Source organism: Magnolia sinica, chromosome 3 (assembly GCF_029962835.1).
Source record: "Magnolia sinica isolate HGM2019 chromosome 3, MsV1, whole genome shotgun sequence".
In the NCBI taxonomy this organism is placed as follows: domain Eukaryota; kingdom Viridiplantae; phylum Streptophyta; class Magnoliopsida; order Magnoliales; family Magnoliaceae; genus Magnolia; species Magnolia sinica.
In genome coordinates, this window is record NC_080575.1 from 30,675,271 (window position 1) to 30,703,226 (window position 27,956).

A 27,956-nucleotide genomic window follows, 5' to 3' on the forward strand; every position below is an offset into this window, starting at 1 on the left:
TTCAAGGGTGGGTGTCATTATCATTGATCATTCCTGTGGTATGGTCCAATTGTGCCTTGGAACTGCCTCATTTTTGGGGTTGCATCGTAAAATGATGTCGCAAAATGGATGGACGGTGTGGATAATACCCATACATCACGGTGGCCCCTCAGAGCCCTTGTCCATTCCTAGCTACGAACACATGGTGGTTGTACCTAATCTGCTATGTGGAATCAAAAAGAAACCAAGGGTGCATTTGGTTGCACCAAATATCGAATTGGTGCAACCAAACGTGCTCCCTAAACCAAAATCTCTTGGATAATACTACAACATGCTATATTGTTGGAGGCATTATAAAACTATCAGTCCATGAGTTTATACAGTCTGTTTGGATTTTCAATTTGTACAATTGGGTCCCATCATAAGGATCCGAGACATTGATATGAAGGGCCTAACCATTAACCGTGGATCACCCATGCACCAAAAGTCCCCCATACTGGAAGGTCCTAGCCATAGAATATTTAGCCTTTTCGGTTAAATGTGAAATGTGAACTGATATTCAAGTTATTTCTTAACCATCTATTTGTTGGCCAAATATCAAAGATACAGGAATTTTCAGTGCATGGGCTATCTGCAATGGGACCCACAATATCAGTGCATTGGAACACCAAACATGAGGTCCACTTATACAAACTGAAAATCAAAATGGTGCTGTGAAAATTCGGTACTAGCAATATTGTATAACAAATCATGTAGAATTTTATTTTATTTTTGCTAACCTCTCAGATTGTCCATCTGGAAGCATACTCTGCCATGTTCGAAGGCTGCTACTGAGCAGATATTCACTATACAAATAGCATACCAACTCCTCACCCCCAGCTGTCAAACTGTTGGGTCCCACCTCAAATGCCCATGGCCCAAAATCGCATCCACAAGACAATCCTATGAATCTGAACAAGAGTCCTTTCCTATCTCGACTTTGATCAAATGAACACCACAGAAGGCTTTTCTATGCATCGCTTGACTTTTGAAGTTACCGAGCACGATCCTCTCTAGTTATTGGGAAAATTACATGCACCCTTCCTGAAGGCAAGTGGAAGACAGGCACCATGTCGCGTGGGAAGTCTCTGAAGTCAAGCTTCTCTATCAAAGGGTGGGCTGTCATGGTAAAAACAACGATCCTCGACCACTTATCACTTTCCTTTTGACCTTCACACTTAATAAGAATCAATAACATAATACCCCAAAAAATAAATTATTTGATTTGCCTACTTGTAATCACAGGTGAGGGTCAACCATCTACGTTACTCATCTTCTCCTCTCTGCTGATATCTTGAAGCTCCTTAACATGGTCTTGGATTCCTCTACTGGAATAAGCTTTGATCATGGTAGTGTAAGTTATCTTGTCGGGCTTACAACCTCTCCTCTTCATCATCTCTAGCACCTCTCTCATCTCTGCCAGACATCCGGCCCTCCCATATGCGTCAATCAAGCAGTTGAAAAACACCATGTCCAACATCACGTCCGAGTTCTCAATGATTCTCAAAACACCTTTGATCTTCTCCACAGCCATGGCTCGTCCATAGGCCCTGACGAGGGAGCATAGCGTCACGCAGTTGGGCTTCAGTCCCTCAGATCTCATCAATCTGAACAGATACTCCATTTGTTTCAAGTCCCCTGCCCTTCCAAATGCATCTATTACCACATTATATGTAACGACGGTCCATGAGAAGTAATACTTCTGCATGTACTCCATCACGGCACTCATCTTCTCATAATGTTTGGCTTTTCCATAAGAATCCAGCAATATGTTGAAGGTCTTTATGTTAGGACTGATACCGGCTCTCTGGAACTTCTCATAACAAGTCTCCATTGTCTCTATCTGCCCACTGCCGCCGAAGGCCCTAAGCGTGGAATTCATGGTCCATACATCTGGCTTGCAATCCTGGTCTTGGAGCATTTTCAAGAGTGTCGATTCCATCTCGCTAAACCTTTTAGAGAGAGAATGGATTCAGCTGCTTACAAGTGAACGAGAAAAAACACCAAGGGTGTGTCTAAATGCTCGATCAAACTGAATTGCAATTCATTCAACTCATTATAACATAAAAACCAAAGTGGGGGAACAGCATTATTTTGATTTGATAATGCTAACCAACCCCTAATTGCAAATCCATGGATTTCAGGTTGGACTTGAAATGATAATAACTCAAAATTGGGGGTTAGTACCTACACATGCATGGAGTTGGAATAACCCACTTTGATTATTTACTTTAATACTGGATTGAATTAGTGTAATCCAATTCAATCGAACATCCAAACAAGCTGAAACATACAAGCAACACAAATGCAGCTAATTCCTTCACATGTGCATGCACACACAGACAAAACCTGCACATGAACAAGAACATGCAGGCAGGCATGCAACCATACACACACATCTAATGTGTACATACACTTATAAACACCTTTTTTGGATGAAGTCTCCATCCAACCATTGAATAATTAGAAAAATGAAATGCACGCAAAGAGGCACGCACCTGCCTGCTTTTCCATAGGCGTCGATGAGTGTGTTGAATGTGATGGTGTTAGGCTTGATCCCCTCACTTGCCATCTCCGAAAGCAGAGACTGGACTTTGTCAAAGGCGAATATCTGCAGGCAAGATTTTATGAGTATGGAGTATGTGAAGACATCAGGCTCGCAGCCAGGTGTATTCTTCATCCGTTCAAGGAGGGAAAATGCTAGGTCAAAGTGGCCACTCCTGCTGTATGCTGAGACCAAGGCAGTGTAGGACTCATGGTTTACAATGCAGCCTTCATCAACCATAGCTTGAAATAAGGAGTGAGCTTTTTCCGGTTGTTTGCATTTACCAAGCATGACAATGAGCTTGATGTATATACCAGAATTGGGCCTGTACCAGAGCTGCTCCCGCAGTAGTTCGAATACCTAAATTCAATGAATGCAGACAAATGATACACTAAGATATCGATGCATCAGATGTTTGTTATAGACAAATGCTAAACTACTAATAGGCTGAGCTAGTTTTAAATATTTACGCAAAACACTCAAAAATAGCGAAAAATCTTTTTTTATCATAAACAAGAAAAAGAAAAAAACTACAATACTGGGAGACACTAATCCCATGTGTCCATGCACGCCCATGTTCGGAAAAACTACCAAGCCCTCTGATTAGTTGACATAGGAGGGTGTGCCATGCTCGAAGTTATCGGTTCCACTGCCTACATGAACTAATCAAGGGTGCATGGACACCCTTTTCCCATGAGTCTGTAAGATTAGTGAAACTCCCAACTACAATCAGTTAGGGATGGAACTTGGGTTGGGTCCAACCATGGTGTGTATATTCCATCCAACCCATTCATAAGGTGCGTGCCAACATGATGAACGGACACAATGACATCAGGCTGATCGAAAACTGAAGTGGACCCACACAGCTTGATTGTGAGGTACACTTTCTCTCTGGTGATGGGGATCGAGTGGCTGTTGGGGAGCTGCCCACTGTAGTATTAGCCGAGCCTTTTGAAGAAGGTGGTTTGTGGAAACAGGTCATTTATAGCAAATATGAGGTGGATGAAGGAAGTTGGTTCACAAATTCTTCTGGGTTTAGAGTTTCGACTGCTCGGAAAGAATCTTTAGAATCGTCAATCAATTCAAGAATGATATCATGTTCACAATGGGAAACAGAAATCCACTTGTATTATATTCTGTCTGCAGTCAACATTTAATCACAAACGTGAATCATTTCCAGTTAACTACTCTCAACCAATCATTTCTTTTCTTTCTTTTTTCCAACTTCGACAAGAAAAAAGCTCAAAATCCAACCAACATATAAATTCTTCCACAACCCACTATGAAAATTGCAAGAAACCTCTGTTCTCAACTCATTCAAAGTATCCAAGCAAACACTTTCCTTCGTACCAAAGATTAAGATCCTACAAAAAGGAAAAAACATAAACTTCCGAAAGGGATTCGTTCTCTTGATGAGACTCGGACGATTTTCTCAAAAACATAAAATCTGCAAGAACAGAACATGAAGATGCAAACCCAATAAGGAAATGGACAGAAAATCAAAGAGGATGATAGAGAAAGAATTGTCATCACACTTTATTAGAGGAGAGACAGAAGAGATGAAGAGAAAAGGGGAAGGGAAGAATGGGCCTGCGTGTGGGGCTGCAGGGGATGTCTAGGGGAAGTGGAAGCATTATTTTGTCAAACTGAGATTAGGAGCTTTTTTTTCCCCACATGCACACACACCCCACACTCATACATCCACACGCTCACGCCATAGTGGGATTTCACCACCTATGGGTACTCGAACCCTTGACCTGGTGTTGAAACTCTTGTGGGTCTACCACTGGGGCAAGAGTAAGGACCCCTGACCTGACCTGGTGTTCAAACTGAGATTAGGAGCTTGATTGTTCCTTTTTCTATTTCTTTTAGCTACATCCCTAGAGAAGCTACCGTACCCTTTACTGATGATTATTCCGAATACAGGTATGTTTACACCCCTCAAAAAATAAAAAATAAAAAATAAAAATACGTGTGTGTTTACCTTCTTAATCATAAGTTGGAAGCTCTTTTCAAATGAATAGGATCTAAGATCAAAGTATAGAAACAACCCGTAAAGCAACTCCAAACAAATTCAAAAGAATGTCAACCTAATATTTTGTGATATATTTCAAGGAATATGGAATTATCAATCAAACCACCATTAAGCTTTCACTTCTCAGTAAAAACAATGTTGCAAAAAGGAGGAACAGAACCCTTGACATTGTAAGGTCCAAGAACAGTATAACAAAGTTGCCTATCATTTTAAGGTCATGGCGTCACGCATTATTTTTTATAACATTTTGAATAAGGTGACAAGTAAGCATGTCATCAAAACCATGTATGAGTTGTAGAAAATAACCTCAATTATAGCACAAATGTGTTTCTGGGGGTTGCGCTGCTCATGTTATGCTGATTGGAAGAACATAGAATAAACCCAAGGTTCTATCTGTTTTGTGGGGCATGCCAGCCCTCCAAAATCTGATACAATATGGGCCAATACAAATCAGCCACGGTTAAAAATATCACTGAGTCATATCCATTGCGATCCAAAACAGTATGAACCATTGGATTGAAATGGGACCAAAATGCAACTAAAACCAACCCACACATCAATACGGGGGTAGTTGTACCAGTTTTGGTCCCTTGGCGAGATTGTATTCTGAAACCGCTATTTACATCCATGGTATTGGCCCTTCTACTTTTAAAAAAATGAAATTTTATTGAGAAAATAGGGCTTTTTTAAGAAAAGAAAATAGGGAAAATTTTAAACATAGTACATTTTTGTGTTTTTCATGTGTATTTAATGGTGTATCAGGCTATTCCTTCATATGAAAGTTGTCTCTTGCCCTAACCAGTGTTGTCACATGCGATTGCATAAGCCATTTTTGGAGCATAGATTGCATATGCCATAGTGGCATATATGGTTTTATGACCATTAGGCATTATGCCATGGCTTATGCGATTATGTGATTGAATATGCGATTATGCCATCACTCATGAAATGAAAAAATGTAATTTTTTTGGAGGGTTGTGCAATAGCATATGTGATTATGCGATCGCATATAAGCATAGGTCCCTTGGGTCACATATAATCGCTTATGCTATTTGATAACAATGGCCCTAACATGTTGAAAGTCAACCCAATCGGCCCTAATCACACACATGTCAAGCACTATTTTTCTTTTTCCTTTTCTTTTTCTTTTTAAAAAAAAAAAAAAAAAATTATGGTCCATTACATTGAACAACAACAACAACAACAACAAAAAATGATGAAAAAAATAAGATGAAAAAACACACACACACAAAAAAAAAAAAAAAAAGAGTCATTCCTCAAAATGGTCCACACCACTTCGATTTGTTGAATCCCACTCAAATCTTGTGTTTTGGAACCCCAAAATAGGCTAGATCTAATCTAAAATGAGTTTCTCAGTTTCATCTACAGTCGACAATAAGAAAAAGCTTCGTGACTATATCAACCTTGTATGAGACAATACGGCCTGTATTGACCGATACAAGGACTATGCATATTGGTTGATTTCATGAACCATTACTGAAGAACCTTTAGTGGCTCTTTATTGGAAATCCTAAAGCAAGCAAACACTTCCCCATTTCTGATATGGACCCAATGATCAAAAGGTGATCTTGGACATAAATGAAGAAGAATACCACAAGTGATATTTTTCATCATTGATAGGATTTCAAAGCCTAGGATAGTTCTACAATATCAATTTAAAAGTTGTTGCTCTTGTTAATCCATTGGTTATCGACCTTCTCGAAGGAGGAAAAAGTTTCTTGTGCACTTTTTTATCCTTCCAAGTTAAGTTGATCTTATGGTGCCTCGGAAAGATGAAGATGATCCCGACTCTTTTCAGGCAACTCTATCAAGCCCGTGACTATACTTCATCTATCGAGACCATGAAGTCTGAGTTTGACTCCATGCATCAAAATGAAATATGTACTCCAGCAAATCCTCATGTAAACATCAATCCCCTTTCCTTGTAAGCTTGGTTGCACAAAGAGTGAGGCGAGTGGTAGGCAATTCAAGTTTGGCAGCAGAAGCCCGTCTTTCAAAATGTTTTAACTGTAAAAATGCATGTGAAGCTGGAGAGTGCAAATGTCCAAAGAATAAGTATGAAGCGAGTGAAGCACCTTAGACAAAGGTTCATGCTACAAAGTTTGTGTTGTTGTAAGTCTCAATAAGAAACCTTTCTTTTCGCATGCAAACCATCACATGGTCACCATTTTCAAAAGCCTTCAAAGTTCAACCTCTGCTACTTTGCATTTCTTTCCTCTACCTTCAAATGTAGTTGCCCATGGAGCTTTGTGTGTTTTTCGTCATTGTACGAAAACCATACCACCTCTAGTAGATTTGGGCATGACTTCCTTTGTAGGACCAACTACCACTTTGATTCTATTGCTATTTCAAAAAATTTCTACCCAGGGGATTTTTTTTTAATAATGTTTACTTTTAAATTGTTCTATCATATACTAGACTAATCTATAAATACTATTTAGAAAACATTGCATATGTATAAATAATATTAATATTGCACATACTAGATTAATAAAGATTTTGCGCATTGCTTTATATAGAAATTCTACTATTTCACTACGTTTTTTCTTTTTTGATTTTCTATCCCTAAATCTAGGCATTATTTCAAAATAATATTAACAAAATGAAGTAAGATACTTAGTAAAATATGTTCAACTATAACCAAAATGATTACAATAACTAACAGAATGCAAATCATTAACACAACAGATCTGAGAAATCTTGGGTAAGGTCATGAGGGTCAACCAAGAAGACAGGTACCAATAATACTATTGGAATAAATCCACCGTCAGCCAATAACGCGACTTTTCTCAGATGAGCTCATTGATTTTTTTTTTATTTTTAATTAAAGTTATGCCGAAAAGATAACATAAACCTAAAATAATGAGAATGATATAGCCAAGAATGATGAAAATATCGTAAGAATGCAATGACATAATTGAAATATGATATCTTTATTGAACTATTTGATAAAACTTACAAATATTCTTGAAAACCATCTCGAAAATCATAAACATGATTGGGTATTTTGTTTTACAAGGAAGGATTTCTTAATAAGGTTAGTTAAGAACTAAAATTCCACTCTCCCTAGTGAAGAGGTGAAAGGTCTATTTATAGATGAGATATTAATGACGGACTTGAATCTTGAATATGGAGTCCAGTAGAGGAAAATGCGAGGCAACTTCGTCCGTTGTCGTCCAACGAAATACAAGGGCTGATGTGTGTCTTTTCTGATAATGGCTACAGTGCTAGCTGAGGTGGAAGATTCCTACGGTAATTCTAATAATGGTGACTGATGTCATCGATGACGTAAGGTGGCTTCTAGATTGTTGATGTTACATTGTCATTATTGTTGGTGCAGATAGTCATCTAAACAATAGTATGTTTCTTCATTAGCTTGTAGATAATGGGTGGAGGAGACTTCGTCTGATGCTTCTGATGAGATTAGTTGTGATGATGCTTCACGAATTAATTTTAACCATTCTTCTTTAGTACCTGTTGCTGCTAACTTGGCTTGAAATGATGACTTTTGGACTAAAAATTCTTGAGCTCTAACTGGTGATTTGTCTTTTATGGAGAGATGTGAATGAGTATCGAAGAATTGTTGGAGAGCGGGTCTGATAATGCAATCGAATTTAAATAGCTTCCACCATCTACTCTTAAATCGCCTTACCAAGTGTGGGATTGGTGCCGATGGTATTGATTCTACCTGGTATTCCCATGTTGAAATCCATGCTAATGCAAATTGTGAAAAGAATACTAATGATTTTAAAAATTGTTCTTGTTTTGAACTAAACTCGAAATGTTCTAAAAAATAAGAGTAACCTTCATGTGTTGCTGGAGGAAGGATTTTTAAATCGGGGCTAAATTTTTTCCAAAACTTATAAAACCAAAATGGAAAAATCTAAGTTTGTCTTTTGAGAAAAATAGAAAAAACATGAATGACTACCGTATTGGTTCTGCGGGAAAAAAGTTTTTAACCATGCTTTATAATAATCATAATAGGTGAAACATTGTGGCTGAAAAGGTTGAGAAAATTCTTTCGATAATTGGGATTACCCCATTCTTTTTGTGAAATAACTTTAATAATTTGACATTTTGAATAAGCATATTGAGAGGGGTCGGCTGAGTTTTTATGATGAGTAAATTGTGCTGATTCAGTATCTACTAAAATAAATTCATAATACTTTTGAATTTTTTATCCTATAGTGGCTGGCCAATGCCACTCTTCTAAAAAATTATTTTGGAGTATTTAACTGATAGGTAGTTTTTGAAATTCAGGTTCTATGGGTAAGATAGGCAAGATATCAATTTTATAAACATCAGGATGTTCTAGATTGGGTATACCTTGAGAAGGTCATGATGGTGGTGATGGAGTCCTAGGGAATAATTGGAAAGTTGGATGGTCTATAAGGCCAAGGTTTGTGTCTATTAGCTTGCTGGCATAAGTTTGGACTTTTTGGGGTGAAGGAGTCTATAATGGACTGAATGGGTTAGCACTAAAGAGGAATTGATGGTCTAAGCCTATGGGTGATTGTTGCACCTAAGGGTCCAGCTATAGGACTAATAATAGGATGTTTTCCTTTTGCTAATGAAGCTAGTTGTGGTGTTGGTGATCTGACTGCTGAAGGAGTAAGGGCATAATCTAATTTGGATGTGGGTTTTGGCTTGTTAGCTATGTTTGCCATGGAAATACTCTTTGGAAAGGAAATCGGGGAATGAATTAGCCCCACCCTTTATAAATTTAATTTTGAAATCAAAACTTGATAAAATAACTTGCCATCGAGTAAAATTTTATTTATGTGCTAAATTTTTAACATCTTTTTTCAAAATATACTTAGCTAATTTACAATCTATGCGTAGTAAAAATTCTTGATTTAAAAGATCACTTTGAAAATTTGAAATACATAAAACTATAGCTAATATTTCTTTTTTAATAGTGTTATAATTCTTTCGCGTCAGATTCCATGATCCTGATAATTGTTCTTGATTAGATGTCTTTTGTTTAAGAATTTCTCCATAACCTATATTTGATGCATCGGTTTCTACTATTTTATAAAACAATGTATTGGGAATGTGTAATAACGGTAATTGTTTAACATGGAGTTTTACTTGTTTAACTATTTTGGTATGTTCAGGAGTCCATTGCGGGGGATTTTTCTTAAGTCTATCATATAGTGGTTTACATAATTGATGTAAGTTTTCATAGAAATCTCATATATATAGTTTAAACTTACTAAGAATCTTTGTAATTAATTTTTTTTCTTTGATTTCATTTGGAAATTTTTCTGCAAATTCCAAAGCTTTTTCTATTGGGATTATTGTTCCTTGATGAATATGATGTCTTAAAAACCTAATCCTTGTTTGAAATAATTTTATTTTTGATACAGAGACTATTAAGCCACTGGTCTTAATAATATGTAAAAATATTCTTAAATGTTTCCAATGTTTTTCTATTGTTTTTGAATAAACTAAAACATAATCTATATAGACGATTGTAAAGTTAGAGTAAGGATTAAAAATATCATTCATAATATTTTGAAATTCTGATGGCGCATTTTTTAGGCCAAAGGGCATTACATTTCATTCGTATTGTCCAAAAGGTACATTAAATGTTGTTTTATACCTATCTTCTTCTGCTATTTGAATTTACCAAAATCCTGATTTCATGTCAAATTTAGAGAAAATTTGTGCTTGGTATAACCTAGCTAATAAATCTTTCTTATTAGGGATAGGATATATAATCCATTGTAAGACTTTATTTAGTGCTTTGTAATTAATAACTAACATTAGTACTCCTCTTTCTAATTCAGCTGCTTTATTAACATAAAATGCGGAGCAACTCCATTGTGATTTACTAGGTCTAATTAAACTTTTTTGTAATAATGTTTTTATTTCTGTCTGACAATACTCTAATAATTCTTTAGGCATCTGAATAGTGGTTGCCTTTGTTGGAATTTTAGATTCATAAAAATCTTTTTCATATGGTAATCTAATAATATGTCTTTTCCTATTCCAAAAAGCAGAGGGTAATTCTGAGCATACTTCTTGTTTAAATTGTTCTTCAAAATTTCTTACTTGAGATATGAATGAGGGATTTTGTAATTCATTTTCTATCTTAATATTAGAAATTTGTCTTTTGATTATTCTAACATTTTGTTGTTGTGAAGCGATGAGATTTAGGGATTTAGTGATAAGTGATGCTTTTAACTGGTTGATATCTCTTACTTGTGGTGGATTAATGAATTCGAAAACTATTTCTTGGTCTAATAATGTTGTTCTTATTCCTATGTTGTCTACCCTAAAGGGTTTTATCATTTCTAAAAAGGGTGTTTCTAGTGTTATTGATTTGGTTAAATCTTTAACTAGTAAAAAAGGGGTGTGTAAACATATTCCTTTATGGCAGACTTGTGCATTTGACAGTTTATGTTTTAGATACATTTGTGATCCACTAGCTGTTGTTAATTGTTCATTTGTTATCTCAAAATATTTTCTATCAACTAATCTCTCTTGGATACAATTAATGTCTGCGCCTGAGTCTATTAAAGCTATCGTGTTAAGATGAAATTCATTATTAATTGCTATAGTTATGTTGACATGCCATTTTTGGTAATCAATACTTGCTAATAATTGTGAGCTATCAATTGTATCTATTTGGGTTTGTTCTTGTAATGATTCAATGTGTTCTTAATAGATTTTAATGCTTAATTGAAAGACTTGATCTTGAAGGGAAGTTTGGTTGTTAATTAACTATTTGATTTGTGCTTTTAATTGTTGTATTTCAGTTTTGGTTTCTCTAACTTCCTTTTGTGATTCAGGAATTCCTATGGGCCTAATATCTGGTTCTTGGAATCTATTCAAGATTTCTTTTATGTCATAGGGTTTTATTCTAAGTCTTTTTTGGTTAGTGATTCTCTCAAATTTGTTAAATATGTTTCTTTCAATTTTGGATCTTAAATTTTTTTCAGCAAATTCTAATAGTATTTCTTGATCCTTAGTTAATGTACAGATGGTCTTAGAGGTACATGCTTTTACCTTTTGTGGATTTTCTTCTATTGTATCATTGTGTTCGCTATTACTTTGATTACTAGAACTTAGAGATTCTATATCACTCATATCTTCATTTATATTTAATATTTTATTATTGGATGATTCGATATCAAAGTCGCTAGTATCTGATGGTTCTCGGCTAGAATTTTCTTTTAAGATATTATAAAGACTTAATTTTAACTTTTCATCTAATTCTAAACTATTAATTTTGTTTTTTAGTTGGCAATTCTTTGCATAGTGTCCTATTTTTCCACATTTATAATAAGTAGGTTTCTTTTGGAAATAATTACTAAATGTAGGTTTTTTGGTTGACTGGAAGAGTCTTTTATATATTTTCTTTCTAGGGTTTGTATATTTTTGTTTCTAGGAATAAGCCTTAGTAAAATTTCTTTCGAACCTTTGCTTTCTAAACTTCTTAATAGTCCGTCTTTTGTGGGCAGAAGCGGGCTATAATAGGTTGATATCCAAATTGTTCGCAAAAGCTATGTAATTCTTAGCGACTTAATTTTCTTTCTTTCTTCATTTTTGCTTGTAACCTAAGTTCAGTACATAAAACTAAACCTTCATTAGTGATAAAAGAGATTAAATCTCCATAAGTAATTTGGTCATATGGTATGTTACCTATCCTATATACTTGTCTCATTTTTTGTCTTATCGTATCTGCGAATAATTTTGGTAATCCTGCTATGAATCTTTCTTTCCAATAGGGCATATTACAGTCTTATCTAAGCATAAGTTTGGAAATAAAAGTGCCTCTATACCATCTAAAATCGTCCAATTTAGAGCATCTAAGATTATTTAAAATTTCACTAGCACATTGTCTAATTGGATTTGGGTCTCCTACAAAATGTTTAATAATAGTATATAGTAAAGTACTTACAGCATCTTGAATAAGTTGTCCTATTGCGGGGTCTAAGATTAGTTGGTTTGTGGATTCGATTTTAATTGCATTGAGAATATGATGGCGGGTATTATCGTCTAGGTAGTTATCCCACTAGCCCTTTAGTTGGCTAGTAAAGCTCGAAACAATAAGTTGGTGGCGGCCGTTGTTTGTCAGAAAACCTCATCTTTTGTGGGCCTACTATTGTGTGTCGGAAAACCTCATAAATCCCAGTGGAACAAAATAATAGCTAGGATTCAGTCGCATCTCTCGCAGTGGAAGAGTCAATATCTATCGCTAGGAGGTTGCCTTACGTTATTTAAAGCTACTCTCTCCAATCTCCCGATTTATTTTATGTCGCTTCTGAAATGCCCGACATCGGTTAGGGAGTCCTTTGACAAAGTGAGGCGGGAATTTCTATGGCAAGGTAAGGAAGCTAGGAAGAAGTTTCATCTATTAAAGTGGTCGGAAATCTATCTCCATCTGGCTGATGGGGGTGCTGGGGTCAAAAAGATTTAAAAGATATGAATAAAGCGCTCCTAGGTAAGTGGATATGGAAGCTTGGGACAGAAGAGGGATCTCTTTGGAACTCCATCATTAAAGGAAAATATGGTACTTCTCCTGGTGGTTGGTGGGTTAAACAATTACCATCTCAAAAAGTCTCACACTTTTGGAAAGGAATTATGGATATGATGAGGACTGTTCAACCAAGCATTGGTTTTGTCCTTGGCAAAGGTAATAAAATCGAGTTTTGGGATGACATTTGGACAGGAGAGCAGACCCTCAGAAGTAGATTTCCCTTCTCCTACCAGATCACTGTTTTCAAGAAGTCATACGTTGCGGACAACTACTATGAAAGGGACAGAAAAATCGTCTGGAATGTGATTTGTCGAAGAGGCCTCCAAGATTGGGAGATTCCAGACTTCACGGGTCTCCTGGAATGTCTTTATTTGTTAGCCCCTTCCCCCATGTCTCAAGATGCTATCTTCTGGAAACTTGACAAATCGTCTTCCTTTTCGGTTCGGTCTCTGTATAACCAGATGCACAGACTGAAGCACAAGCTAAAGCCAAATCTCTCTTTTCTTTGGAAATACGAAGCCCCCCCAAAAATCATAGTGTTTGGCTGGCTAGCAGGGAAAAAGAAGATTCTTACGGTGGACAATCTGAGGAAGAAAGGGATGGTCTTATCCAATATCTTTTTATGTTGTATGCGGGCTGAAGAGACTGTGGATCACCAGATGCTGCACTGCCATTTTGCTAGTTTGATATGGGCAGAGATTTTATCTGCTTTCAATGTTCACTGGTGTTCTCCAAGGGAGGTTAGTCATTTCCTTCAAGCATGACAGGGAGTGTACTTGGGTAAGGTGAAGACGATTATTTGGAGAATGTCGGTTCTTGCGGTCTGGTGGTCAATGTGGGGGGAGAGGAATAGTAGATGTTTTAGGAATATCTCCAGCTCGGCTGGTTCGGTCGCGACTAAGGCTAAGCGCCTCATGATTGAGTGAACCTCCAATAGTAAGGACCTTTACAGTCAAGATTTCTTCTTCCTAGGGGTGTAATGGTCGGCTGCTTTCCCAGCAGTCGTGCTACGTTTTTTGCTTTTCTCTGTTAATGAAGCTCTTCATCTTTCAAAAAAAAATAATAATAAGTTGGTGGCGGCAAAATCGTCAATTTGGCGATTACATTTATAGATAGTGGCGACCATAGTCATTTCATGTGCTAGATTAAGAATATTATATTCAGTTAAGCTATCAAGATTCCATTCATATATAGAGCCACTAGAGTAAGCACTTTGGGTCCAAAAATTCCGTTCTTCAAATCAGATATCAATAGGTGTGGGTCTACGATAATAATTACGAGTATGGGGTAATGTTGTGGAAGTGGAGGCTTTAGGGTGTTTTATTTCATTAAGTTCATTAGTTATGGTTGAAATTTACTTTTCTTTTCCTTTAGATGAGGTCCTGTTGATCCTAGAATTGGTAGTTGAGTAAGTTTTTTAGTGATTTCTTCTAACATTTCTTCAGTAGAATCTTTAAGTTGGAATTTCATATTAGATGAAATTTCATATAGTTTAAAGACTGGCTTATCTAATGTTTCTTCTAAAAGTATAGTAATCATATCATGGGGTTTCATACTGTATATCTGTTGGGTAGTTTTATTAATTTGATTGGTTACTAATTCAAGCCAGTTTGTCTGGTTTCCTAATGTTTGTAAAAATTGGTTTGTATAGTTATTTTGGCCAATTATTGTTTTAAAGCATTTCATAGCTACTTGTTATCCTAGAGTTGATAAGTCTATTGGTGTTAGACTCCTAGAAGGTGTAGCTTATAGTTCAATTTCTTTTACCTGGATATATAGTTGTTCTGATGGAGGGTGGGTGGTTGTAATTTTTCAATTATCTAGTGTTTTCCATTCTATGGATGACTTGGAAGTTGTATTTAGTTCTTGTTGAAGAATATTTTGCCTAGTAATTTTTATCCTTTGGTTGACACTGATGTTTTGATGTTGGGCCCTACAATAGTCATTATATTTAATGGTAGCATAGGCTTGTAATTGTTTATGGGGAAAGTATTTCGAACAGTATGTATTACATTCTTTATCTAAATATTTCATATCAAGATTAAATGGTTTTCTTATCATAAATAATTTTGGGTTGGTATTCATTTGTGATGCAGTCGGTGACATGTTTTGTGGTTCATCTTCATAAATTGGTTGTGTAATATTATAGGTATTTGTCTAAATTCCTTGTACTGATAGCCTTGGTTCAGATATCCTAGGTTCTTCAAATAATCTAGATGATACAGATCTAAAGATATTAGAGGAGGGACTTTCTGTTTGAGGAAAATTGTCTACTTTGATGCTTGATCTTCTTGTGGATGTAAAATTGATATCGATAGTTCCATATGCATGTGAGATTATTTGCTGTACATTTCTATTTTCTATAGGTTGAGGTGTTTGTGCTTGAGATAGCTGCCAGTTATCTAGTAGGGTGATATCTTCCCACCTAATCATTTGTGGAATGACCGTATTGGATCTTTTAAGATCTGTTTGTAATAATAATGTGTCCTCTAGTACTTTCTTTTAAACATCATGATACTGATTAAGTGTTAATAATTTTATAATAGAACCTATACATGATCATCAATGGAAAACTTTCTGCCATTACCCCATTACCGGAAGTTTTTATATTTAATGTTAGAGTATATAATATGTTGGGGCCTTCTAATGTTACTGGATAATTAGGGTAACAATCAAAATATATGGGCTTAGCTGGGATGGGCTGACAATTTGTAGGCCTTCGAACAAATTCAATCCCGGTTGTGGACCAATTAGTTATTGGACAAAGCTAAGGCCTGAGTCTAATCCACACGCTTCAACGCTCAACATAAACTCCCCCTATGGTGGATGGTCTTAGTTTGGATAAGTTCCAAGTTTGGCCCAAGCCTAGCACATTACACTTCAACCTCAGCATGTGGATCTAGTGTGGCCAGAGTTCTACAAACTCTGCCACATCATTCCCCATCTTACAATGATTGAACTTCTAGGCATGAAATTTTTTGTGCTGAAAATCAATCTAGTGGAAAGAGAAAAGCTTTGGATACTTTAGCAACATGTGATGATTGATATGCATGCACACAATCACCGTACATGTTCTTTAAAGTAAATCAATTAAAACCATTGAAATAGTTTGAACCATCAAACCCTCACAATTAACAATCTTCAACATAGACGACTGATCCTTCCAACCTTTGTATCCTATGTTTCGATAGTGGAGAGTCCATCAACTGCCTTTTCATGCATTGCCCTTTCACCCGAGATGTTTGGTCCTCAATCCTGTCCAAATTCCACGTTGATTGGGCGATGCCTAGTTTGGTGACTAGTATGCTCTTCGCCTGGCACGCCTCCAATATTGATAGAGGGCTAACCTCTGCTTGGCGTATAGCAGTGATGGCTATCATTTTGGAGATATGGAAGGAGAGGAATAGTTGTTGCTTCTATGATATTTCTACTTCTTTCTCCTCAGTTGCTGCCTTGGTTTTCCACGACATCAAAGATTGGGAGGCTGCTCTCATCCCTGTTGATCCATGTTGATCCCTGCTGTTCTCGTGTTGATATCTCATTAACTGGATTAGCTTTGAGTTTGTTGGTCTCTCTTTGGTTTTAGGGGTCTGTCTCGAGTTCTATAGCCTCGTTTAGGTGTTCTCTCTCCCTGTTTTTCATTGTCTGGAGTTGCATAGCTTCTTTAGGTTTTTTCTTTTTTTCTTTTTTGGTTTGTTTTTGTTTTGTTGTCTACTTGTCTCTTTGTTTGTTTTTGTTTGCTTCTGTTTCTGGGTTTCTTTTGCTCCCTTAATAAAGTTTCAATCTTCGAAAAAAAGAAACTCATGATCTCAAAATCATAGAGAGAAATGATCCTAACTGTCCTGTTGGTGAGCATCTTTTAGATTTTTTTTCCCTGAAAGATGATGATTTTATTGATCAAGTGGGGCCAGAAAAGAATATACAAAAACCCAGAAGCTACAAGGAAACCCACAAGTTACAAGGATACCCAAGAGTCAAAAGAAAGCCATTGGTTGAATTCATTAACCTATGTCTATGAATTAGAGGTCAAGATCCTCTAATCAATCTTATTTTGGGACAATGCCCCATTTTCGGTGGGTCCTATTTTGAAGATCATAATGTGCCTTGCGTATGGTTGTTAAGTGCATGCTCATGGCACCTGTCTGCCAGTCTATAAAATTACCTTCCCAATGGAAACCGGTTAACATCCAGTTACTCTTTCATAGTCATCCAGGGTCAATGGTCAAGCCTTGAAGTGGATCAATAGAACAACGTGGATGCTGATAGGCTTGTAACACGTGTGAGCATAAAAAACCTCTAGTTTGGCCATTATCAAAAAAGACGCACATCAGCCCTTGAATATTTCGCTAGACGACAACGGATGAAGCTACCTCGCATTTTCCTCAACCGGACTTCATATTCAAGATTCAAGTTCGTCATCAGTATCTAATCTATAAATAGACCTTCCGCCTCTTCACTAGGGAGAGTGGAATTTTAGTTCTCAACTAACCTCCTCAAAAAACCCTTCCTTGTAAAACAAAATACTCAATCATATTTATGATTTTCGAGATGGTTATCAAGAATATTTGTAAGTTTTATCAAATAATTCAATAAAGATATTATATTTCTATTATGTCATTGCATTCATACGATATTATCGTCATTCTTGGCTCTATCATTCTCATTATTTTAAGTTTATGTTATCTTTTCGACATAGCTTTAATTAAATAAATAAAAATAAAAAATCAACGAGCCAATCTGAGAAAAGTCGAGTAATCAGCTGACTGTGGATTTATTCCAGTAGTATTATTGGTACCCGTCTTCTTGGTTTACCCTCAGGGCCTTACCCAAGATTTCTCAGATCTATCGTGTTAATGATTTGCATCTTGTTAGTCATTGTAGTCATTTTTATTATAGTTAAACTTATTTTACTAAGTATCTTACTCCATTTTGTTAATATAATTTTGAAATAATGCCTATATTTAGGAATAGAAAATCAAAAAAGTAAACACGTAGTGAAATAGTAGAATTACTATATAAAGCAATGTGTAAAATCTTTATTTATCTAGTATGTGCAAATTAACATTATTTATATATGCAATGTTTTCTAAATAGTATTCATAGATTAGTCCGATATATGATTGAACAATTTAAAAGTAAACATTATTTTAAAAAAAAAAAAAAAAAAAATCCTAGGTAACAATCAAAATATGGCTAGTATCGTCTGATATTTGATCAAGACCCTAACATTTTTCATTAAATCCCGCCCTGCATCTTTCAATGGTCTCATACTTGAACTTGACGGTAGACAAACAGGATAGTTGTTGTTAGCTGTTAAAGGATCCTTCTAGCTTGGCCTTCCTCCCCTCTTGATGACTCAAGTATCTCAATGACAGTCAAACTGTTTCAACTATCCATTTTCTCTCCTAGCCATGATGCCCACATGACAAGATGATGGCCTGGTTTTCTGCAACTCATCCTGAAATGTTCGGGTTCAAGTCGAATCGCGACTTGCCCGATCAGGGGTAAATTAGGGGGCCAACTAGTGGTGCCAACCCATACCGGACCAAGTCGGGTATGACTAGAGATGAGTCAGAAATCCATCGATCACAGCCAAATTTCAGGTCATGAAGCATGGTTAGCGGGACCCATGTGATGAATAGGCCATGTCTCACATTTTCATGCCATGTGTAGGGGGGAAGATACGTCATGGTGGGGCCCACATATTTACTCAGTACACAATCGGCTTCCCACTCTTTCACAATGTTTGTTTAAACAAGTATTACACCATATAATTTGAGGGTCAAATGCAAATGTAATAGGAGACCGATAAAGGAATTTATACTCATTACCGTCTTTACAATTTTACCTAGATAAAACAAACAATGTAAGCAATACCATCATTGCAATCAAATTTACCTAATGCCACCATACAAGTAAAGCAATTAGCAATCATTACCATTTCCTCTATTTTACTGATGTAATTGGTTAGACAGACAGGCCCTAAGGTTCGTGGGTGTCTACCACTTTGTATTCAGTAAAATTCCAATATCTTTCTTATGAAAACAGATCAAGATCAACAGACGGAAATGCAAAAAACAGAACAGCCTAAATAAGAACAAGAAACCATAAGAAAGAACTGTGAAGACGGATAGGAGGAGAGGAACCTTGAGAGCAGACTCCCAACGGAGAGCGGTGATGCGCTCGTGGAGGGCTTCAAGGACAGTGCGAGGGAGGAGCTTCTTGGAATTAGTGGGCCCGCGCTTCTTCTCGATAATGGCCTTGGTGGCCTCTCTCCTCAATATGATGGAGATGGCCTTCTTGGAAGCGATTTTCCTGTTCACCTCTTCCTTTCTTTCCTTTGATTCTCTTTCTCTCTCACTATCGCCATTCGAATCCCATGTCTTTGCCTCTGCGTATACAAGACAAGGAGAAGGAAGTCTATTCCCTTTTCTTCTTGAATGCGGACGATACATCGGAATCGTTGAAATCGAAGCCAACATGGTTGCCGCGTCTGGATTCTCAACTGGCTATCGCAACGCCACCCCCTGTTTGTGAGAGCGAGAGAGATGGGTATCGGAATCCTGACAATACATGTTTTCCGCGAGCTCGGTACAGTGAAAAAAAAAAAAAACAGAAGATTTTTTTTCCGTTACCTGCCTATCTTTGGGTCTATTGACCGAAAAAAATACTAATTTTAAACTATTTCTCCAAAACAGCCTACTATTTCCACATACAAACTTTCTACTGCCTAGCAGCTTTTTTACCATGTTCCATGTCCAAAACCTATTTTAACGTGTTTGCATGTGGTTTTTGTTGCGAAAAATATTTTAAATAAATAAATAATATAAATATTTATAATTGTTTTTTGAAACAAATTGCATTTTGGCGTTATTGAGAATAGTCTCATATTGGAAATGAGATAAGAAAAAATAAGGTTTATATGAGAGATGTGGAGTACTTCTATATTTCATTGGTTGATCCATTGAGAATCGGGAGTTGCGTGTTCCAATTCGCACCGGAACTAGAACACCCCGTGAGCGCACAAGCTCGAGCACGGGCATGATCTTGGGCTCGGTGCGAGGGCGTGAGCATGTGTAACGCCTTGAAAATCGAGAGTCAAGCAGATGCTCAACTCCTGAGTTCCAACGCATTACTTATGCAACATAGATAATGATGATTAAATGTTGTCCATATTTGTGCATTAAACATAAGTGGGATTATACCAAATCAACATATCATACTCTGGAGGCGATTAAATTAAGTGAGCGGATGACTGTGATAGATATATAAAGTGTGTAAGTGGATATAAACCCCAGAGTATGATCATGTCACCAGGCTGAATAATTATATGTATAGTTCCAAAATATACAAAATGATAAAGTGCAATGTCATCTAATCCATATCCATGTAACCCTGGTGACGCAACTCCAGGTCTACATAGACCCGCCAGAGAGTTGCAAATAGGAAAACTCCTCCTCATCATCGTAGAAGACAGGCACCAACTCGTAAGCCTCGTCATCATCTGAAACTAAAACAAAGTCTGTTTGGTGTTTTAAAATACCATCCTAGAGTGGGAGTGATTGATCAACTCAGTGAAACTATAAAGGGAAGGTTAACATGTTATCAATTCAGTCAAGCAGTAATGATAAAACAATACAACAAGCATTCCTAAGTACTCTGGTTAATGCAAGGATGATATATATTAATGATGCATGCCCTCGCCTGCACTCCCTCTGTGACATCATCTCACGGTTGTGCATGCTAAACTCTTAATGTGCTCAACACCCACGCCAAAGGCACATGCAATGCGGTGCATGGTCATGTTAGCCAGTTCTTAATTAGACCTATTCATACAGAAGGTTCAGGAAGCTAAGGTACCTCCCTTTATATCACTTACCCAAACAATGATCCATCTAGGGTCGTCAATCATAGTTAATCACATACGATAGACAAGTTTATGAGTTTACACTATACGTTGCTACATGAGGCTCGTCACCTCAGCGTACACTTAATTTACACTCGAGGTCACTATGAGGGGCTCATCACCCGATCGTAGGCCTATTTTATACTCGAAGTCACTACGGAAAAGGCTCGTCACCTTAGCATAGGCTGACAGCTCGAATACAGTGTCCCATACCACCATATTCGGGTCACAAGTTTGGTTTGCTCACTGGACACTACGGCGAGGCTCGTCACCCTAGCGTAGGCCGACAGCTCGATCACGGTGTCCCATACCACCATGCCCGGCTCATGAGTCTTAGCGGATCGTGGTACCAAGGTTAAACGGGTTTTTTTAATGGTAAGTGGTACCTTAAATTCAAATAGTAGCGTCCATACATGGTGAACATACATTAGGCCAATCGGGTTACTTGACAAGCTCAACTGGTATGAGCATACGTTGAATTAATCGACATGGAGCACGTAAGCACTCCGCGTAGCCTAACCACTGTCGATAATCACCGTATGGCTCGGATTCATCGAACGTATCCGTCGTGACAAAACTAATTCGGCCCTTGATCGTAAACCATTACCGATTGCCTGGATTACGTATTAGTCTCAATCGTACTCAAACACAATAGGCATTTATATGTGATAGTCCAAGCAACATGTGATAACCAATTCAAACATAAATCTCATTTGAGCATTTCGACAAACTCATAGTGCACGTGTTATTATACATAGGCATTTCATTCATAAATCATGTAGTAGTAAGATAGGTTACATAAAGGAAACTAAAACTATAGATAAGGTAATTGAGAATCCTATCTCAACACCCTCAATAAACGCACTTCAACAAGTATTTTCTCATTCAGGTATTTTATCAAATACTTAGACTACACATCTCACATATATAATAAATTAGTTATAATGTATATTACAGCAAATTCTTTCACAAGGGAGTTGCCACACGTATAACAATCATGTATTCCCAAACAATAATCATGGCAAGCACAAATCAGAATTTCATATTCATACAAACATTTCAACAAATACATAGAATGCATTATTTTCAATATATTTCATATATATGTATAATAAGCGGAAAACATTACATCTAAGCATATGTGATAGCAATTAAGTCAGTTATAAATCATTAACTGACATTGAAAGCCTTGAAAACCATAACTTAAACGTTTATAGTCCGCACCTTCCATCGGTAAACTCGTATCGAATCAGTTCGAACACTACGCCTTTGTCTATGGCACAACGGATACTTAAATCATGAAATATGTTAGTTATTTCACCAATCTACCTATCTAGATACCTAAAGCAAATTAGGGTTAAGATTCCTTACCTAAGAGTGGAGTCGAAATCGCTGGTATAGCGACACGGATAGGATGATTCAGTACGTGGAGCGGCAGGAACGAATCCCAGCAACTATCTCTCACTCACTCTCTCTCTTCTCCTTACTCTTTCCTTCTCTTTTGTCTCTTCTCTCTCCTAGGGTTAGGAAATTCGTATGGAATGACAGAGGGGTGGGTTGAGGGTCTTATATAGGCCCATAACTGATGTCAATGGCCCCAGGGCCATGGTATACTCAGGTTATAGCCAAAGAGTGGCTGTTTCGGGCCAACATTGCTCATCTGAAGGTCCATTTCTTGCATACGGTCTGGAGAAAGTTCCCTGACTATGGATCTAAGCTAGGTTAAAGTTTCGGTCCGATCGGATTTGTAGATCGACTGTGGAGGACCGGTTTTAGTTCAACGGCCATTGTCACTCGATCAGAGCCATAAGTACACTGACATGTGTTGAAAAATTTCCTTGATCCAAGGGTGTAGTTGGGTCGAAATCTGACGGTCTGAAACTTTAAATTTGGCCTGCAAGCGAATGGCCCAATTTACTTAAGTTTGAGTTCATTTTCTAAAGATATTCGCGTTTCTCACACACTTTACTCTGGGCTCAAGTTGTGCGTTTCTGGATGCTATTTGAACTTGATTCCCGAGATGGTTGTCAAGCCCGGTAAGGCGGTTATAATCGTATAGCTTCGCAGTAATCAGACTTTCGACGTGCGGTCCAGGTCCGATATGGAGTTTCAAGATGCTCCCGAGAGCAATTAGGTTTTGAGATTGATCATAGGTTTTTGGGTAATGTAGAGTTAGCGATTCTACTGATTTTGGGTCTTGCAGTTTGTATAGAAAGTGATTTGAACTAACTCGCCAATTAACTCAATTTAGTACTTAATTAATTTTCGTCTAATTTCTAAAGGATTTGGTCCTTGGTGATTTCTGACTGAGGTGGTACTCGGGTCATTGTACGAATTTTTTCGAGACGTTACAATCTACCCCCCTTAAAGAAAATTCCTATCTTCGAAATTAGTACCTTTTCGTACTCCTCGAGAATCTAAGAGTAGTTCTTGCGGACCTCGTCTTCTATTTACCAAGTAGCCTCTTCCTCAATGTGGTGCATCCACAGTACCTTCACAAGTGGAATAACTTTACTGTGTAGTACCTGTTCCTTCCTATCTAAAATACATGTCGGTCGCAGTATATAAGTAGCATCTTTACTCAACTGTACCTACTCCCATTTGATAACGTGGGATGGGTCATGAATGTATTTCTTCAGCATCAATACATGAAATACGTTGTGCACACCTACGAGTGGTGTGGGCAAAGCAAGGTGGTAAGCTACCACACCCACTCGATCTGGTATCTGAAATGGGCTAATGAATCTTGGCATGAGTTTTTCTTTCTTTCCAAACCGAAGGACTCCCTTTATTGGAGAAACCTTAAGAAGCACATGGTCTTTAACCTCAAACTCTAACGGTCGTCGCCTCGTATTGGCGTAACTCTTCTGTCTGCTCTATGCTGTCAGGAGTCGATGCCTGATAAAATCGACCTTCTTTAAGGTTGCCTGCACTAACTTGGGGCCAATCAAATTGTAACACCCTGAAAATTGGGGGTCGTGCATACGCTCGACTCCCAAGTTCTCGGGTATTACTTATAATCAATTTATTTGTTTTATAATTAATCAGGTTTAAACGCGCAGTATAGAATTACTTGGAACATGAATCACAATTCACGGCTAGTCTACTGTAACGTTTACAAGTCCAAAAATTATAACTATGGGTCGCACAAGGCGTTGCCCAACAAAAGTATAAAAAATTGTATGTCCAAAAGAATGATTCGCTAAGTGCCCTACTTAGCGATCCAAGTCTGCCCACAAAACTAGAGAAAGCCGCCTATCAACTGAAAATAGGACAACTCGTCCTCCACATCTAGACTCACGCCGCCATGCTCCTCGTACTCTATGTCACCTGCATCTACTGAAGAGTCTGGTTGGTATTTTAAAACACCATCCCAGAGTAGGAATAAGTGATCAACTAAGTGGGTGTTATTAGTCTTAAGTTGTAACAAGCATCAGTTATATTATGAATTTAATGAAAAATAATCATTCACAAGCACCTGACTAATCTTATTAATGCATATGCATGACGGATGATATGATGCATGCCCTCACCATCACACTCCCTCGAGCGACTACATCTAACAATCGGGTATGACCAATACTCCCTCAAAGCGACCTCGACTGCCGAGTCGCCAACCTAGCTAGTGCGATGCGATGATAATGTTAGCCAAGTTCTTAGTTAATTCCATTTATCCAGCAGGTTGGAAAAACTGTTACACCCCACGTATCAATGACCTCAACTGGTTGCGATGCCAAGGCCCCTCAACGTGCGAGGCCAGGGCACCGCGATCCTTGATCCCATCGGGTTCCCTATCCCTGACTTCAAGCACATGAGGAGTGCTAAGAAAAGATTTCGCTCGCAGTCACTACGGGGAGGTTCGTCACCCCAGCATAGGCCGACAACTCGGACACAGTGTCCCATTCCACCATGCCCGGCTCACAAGTTGGTGGATCGACTTCAAATGGTTAGCAATGGGCTACAATAATTTAAGGGTGTTCCAAGTTCCATACATATATAAGCAAACAATGTTAACAGATAAGGTTGGTCAGTCAGTAGACTAAACCGCATGAGTTCAGGTAAGCACGTGGCAGAAGACATCGGGCACGAGCGTCCCATGTAGCATAACTATTGTTGCCCACATGCACCCGCCCAAATCCATGGGTTTAACCTCAGGATAGTCCTACCAACGGGACCACCTTCACTCGCCTCATATTCCTGACCAACCCAAGAGTCCTAATGGTACTCCGTAACATGCCAATATTCAGGGTTATCATCTAGCATATGCAATATCACGCAATTCATATTTCTTAACATAGAACTCAAATTTTCTAACAAGCAAAGCTAACATTGATGTGACATCAAGTACATGTGTGTTGTGTGGATTAGTGAGGAAGCTAAGCATTTCACATATATATATATATATATATATATATATATATATATATATCATAGGAACAAATGCACATGGGTTAATAAATCATACATGCTACAAGGTAACATCATACACAAGTCAACAAAACATGCACATGTGACATCAAATTTACACCATTCATGTGAGAGACAACAACATTCCATAACTATTCTATGTTGATTGAAAGAATCATGGTAAGGTCTTTCCTATGTCCTCTCTAGATCCTCCAAATACATCATCCAAGCAATCAAAATCATTAAACTCATACTAAAATTGGTGTTAGGCCACCTAAGGATAATAGTCTGCACCTATGGATCGTTGAAGACTTTAGAAAACGATCTAGGGTTGCCAAACTCGCGGGTCGATTCGTAGAGATCCTGAGCCAAATGAACTTGCATGTTGGGATTACATGCATTTCCTAGCTCAACCCTAAAAATTACAAAAAGATGGGTGCTTACCTCCCCAATCGGATGGAAGTGGCTTGTAGTTGTGGATATGGGAAATGGGAAGGTATCTCTTTAAGGTTCCAAGCTTCCTTAGGCCCCACCTCCTACTACACACTCCTTTCCTTTCTTCTTCCTCTCTCTTTCTCCCTCCTCTTTTTCTTCTCCCTTTCTCCCTTTTTTTCTCTTCTCTCTTTCCTTTCTCTAGGGTAAATTCGTACGGGGAGAGGGGTGCCCAAAAGAAGCCCCTTTTATAATGCCAGATTTGGTGCAAATGGCCCCAAATGTTGAGTTTTTACTATACTAGCCCTATGGGAGGGTTTTTCTAGCCTCTAGGGCCCATTATGGGGTCTACATGTTGATATACACCGTAGGATAGTTAGCCCTAATGATAATCTATATATGTACATGATCGGCCCGCCATTTGGATGTGCTGATCGACAGATATGATTAGAAGTCTGTTCAACGGTCACCGATAGTCGATCGGGGCCGCGGCTATACGGATATGAGTAGGGAAATATCCTTACTCTACGTCTGAAGTTTGGTTGTAAACTGATGGTCCAAAATTCTCAACTTTGCATAAGAGTGGACGACCCAATTCACTTAAGTTTCAGCTTCTTCCTTTAGGGTATTTGCACTTCTCATGCACACGTCCTTTGGCTCAAGTTGAGCGGTTCTGGACCGTTTCCAGGTCCAACTCCTGCGATGGATATCAAGCCCAGTAAGATGGATATTTTTCTATAGTTTTGGAACTAGTGGCTCGCCAACGAGCGGTCTAGAGCTTGTTTGGAAATTCGGGGCAATTTTGGAATGAATTAAGTACTGAAATTTCTCGTGGGCAATGATTAGGGTTTAAATTAACTATGTTCATAGTGTGGCCTATTTATAACTAGTGAAAGTGGAGATTTGGTCATGATTATTCTAAGCCGTCGGTTTTCGGCTAAAAAAGTAACGGGGTTGATTTGGTCTATTAGCAAAGATCCGGGCCTTATCGAACTCAGCTTCGGTTAGATCTTCAATTTAGTTATGATTGTCTTGATTAGTTAGCGATTTGCCAATTAGATTTGAGCCTTATGTGAGTAAATCATGGGCTAAAGTTGATGTTCAAGTGATCGGGCGGATTCATTGGCTTCCTACGGTTGATTAATCGGACTTATGTGGTTTTTTATTGGTTCCACCTGTGTATAAACTATCATTGAGTACCAATGGTCAGTAAGTGATAATATAAGTTAATTACATTTTTTTAAAAAAATAAGAATTTTTAGAAATCCAAAACAGTGAAAATTCAGGATGTTACTCAAACTCTTCTCGCCAACCTCTGCCTAGCAATGCGGTGCTCGACATGGACGCCCATACAATGCCTCATAGGGAGTCATGTCAATGCTCGCCTGAAAACTTTTGTTATAAGCGAACTCAGCATAAGGAAGATAGTCATCCCAACTGTCTTTGAAATTAAGCACACAAGCTCATAGCATATCTTCTAACACCTGATTTGCTCGTTCCGTTTGCCCATCCGTCTGTAGGTGGAACACAGTACTGAACTTCAGTTTCACACCTATTACTTCCTATATACGAGTCTAAAAGATAGATGTGAATCACGTGTCTCGATCTGACACGATCTCCATAGGCACTCCATGCAGACGCACTATCTCCTTGATGTACAACCTGGCCAAATAGTCTGCCGAGTTTGAGACTCTAATTGGGAGGAAATGAGCCGATTTCGTCAATCGGTCCATAATCACTCAAATGGAGTCATGTCCCTTCCTCGTCTTTGGTAACCCTAAGATGAAATCCATAGAAATGAAATTCCATTTCCATTCTGCTATGGGCATGGCCTGAAGCAGTCCAGGAGGTCGACGGTGTTCGGCCTTGACCTGCTGGCACATGAGACAACGGGATACATAGTTTGCTACGTGAGCCTTTATGTTGTCCCACCAGTACAAGCGCTTCATATCTCGATACATCTTCGTATTACCAGGATGCATCGCCATCTTCGAATTGTGAGCAGCTTCGAGAACTTCCTTTCTCAAGTCATGAAGGTTTGGGACGCATAGGCGGCCACGATAACGTAAACCCCCATCCATACCAACTCTCTATTTCGAGTCTT

At 38.0% G+C, this 27,956-nt stretch overlaps 1 protein-coding gene across 1 annotated transcript; it reads right to left on the minus strand.

Moving 5' to 3' along the window:
- Nucleotides 1-291: 291 nt before the first annotated feature.
- LOC131239772 (pentatricopeptide repeat-containing protein At5g48730, chloroplastic) lies at nucleotides 292-19,707 on the minus strand. The gene is made up of 3 exons (XM_058237638.1): nucleotides 19,254-19,707; nucleotides 2,517-2,923; nucleotides 292-1,970 (listed from the first exon to the last, which is right to left on the minus strand). Exons 1-3 carry the CDS (start codon nucleotides 19,587-19,589, stop codon nucleotides 1,271-1,273), a joined length of 1,443 nt encoding a protein of 480 aa, XP_058093621.1. The 5' UTR covers nucleotides 19,590-19,707; the 3' UTR covers nucleotides 292-1,270.
- Between the last annotated feature and the right edge of the window lie 8,249 nt (nucleotides 19,708-27,956).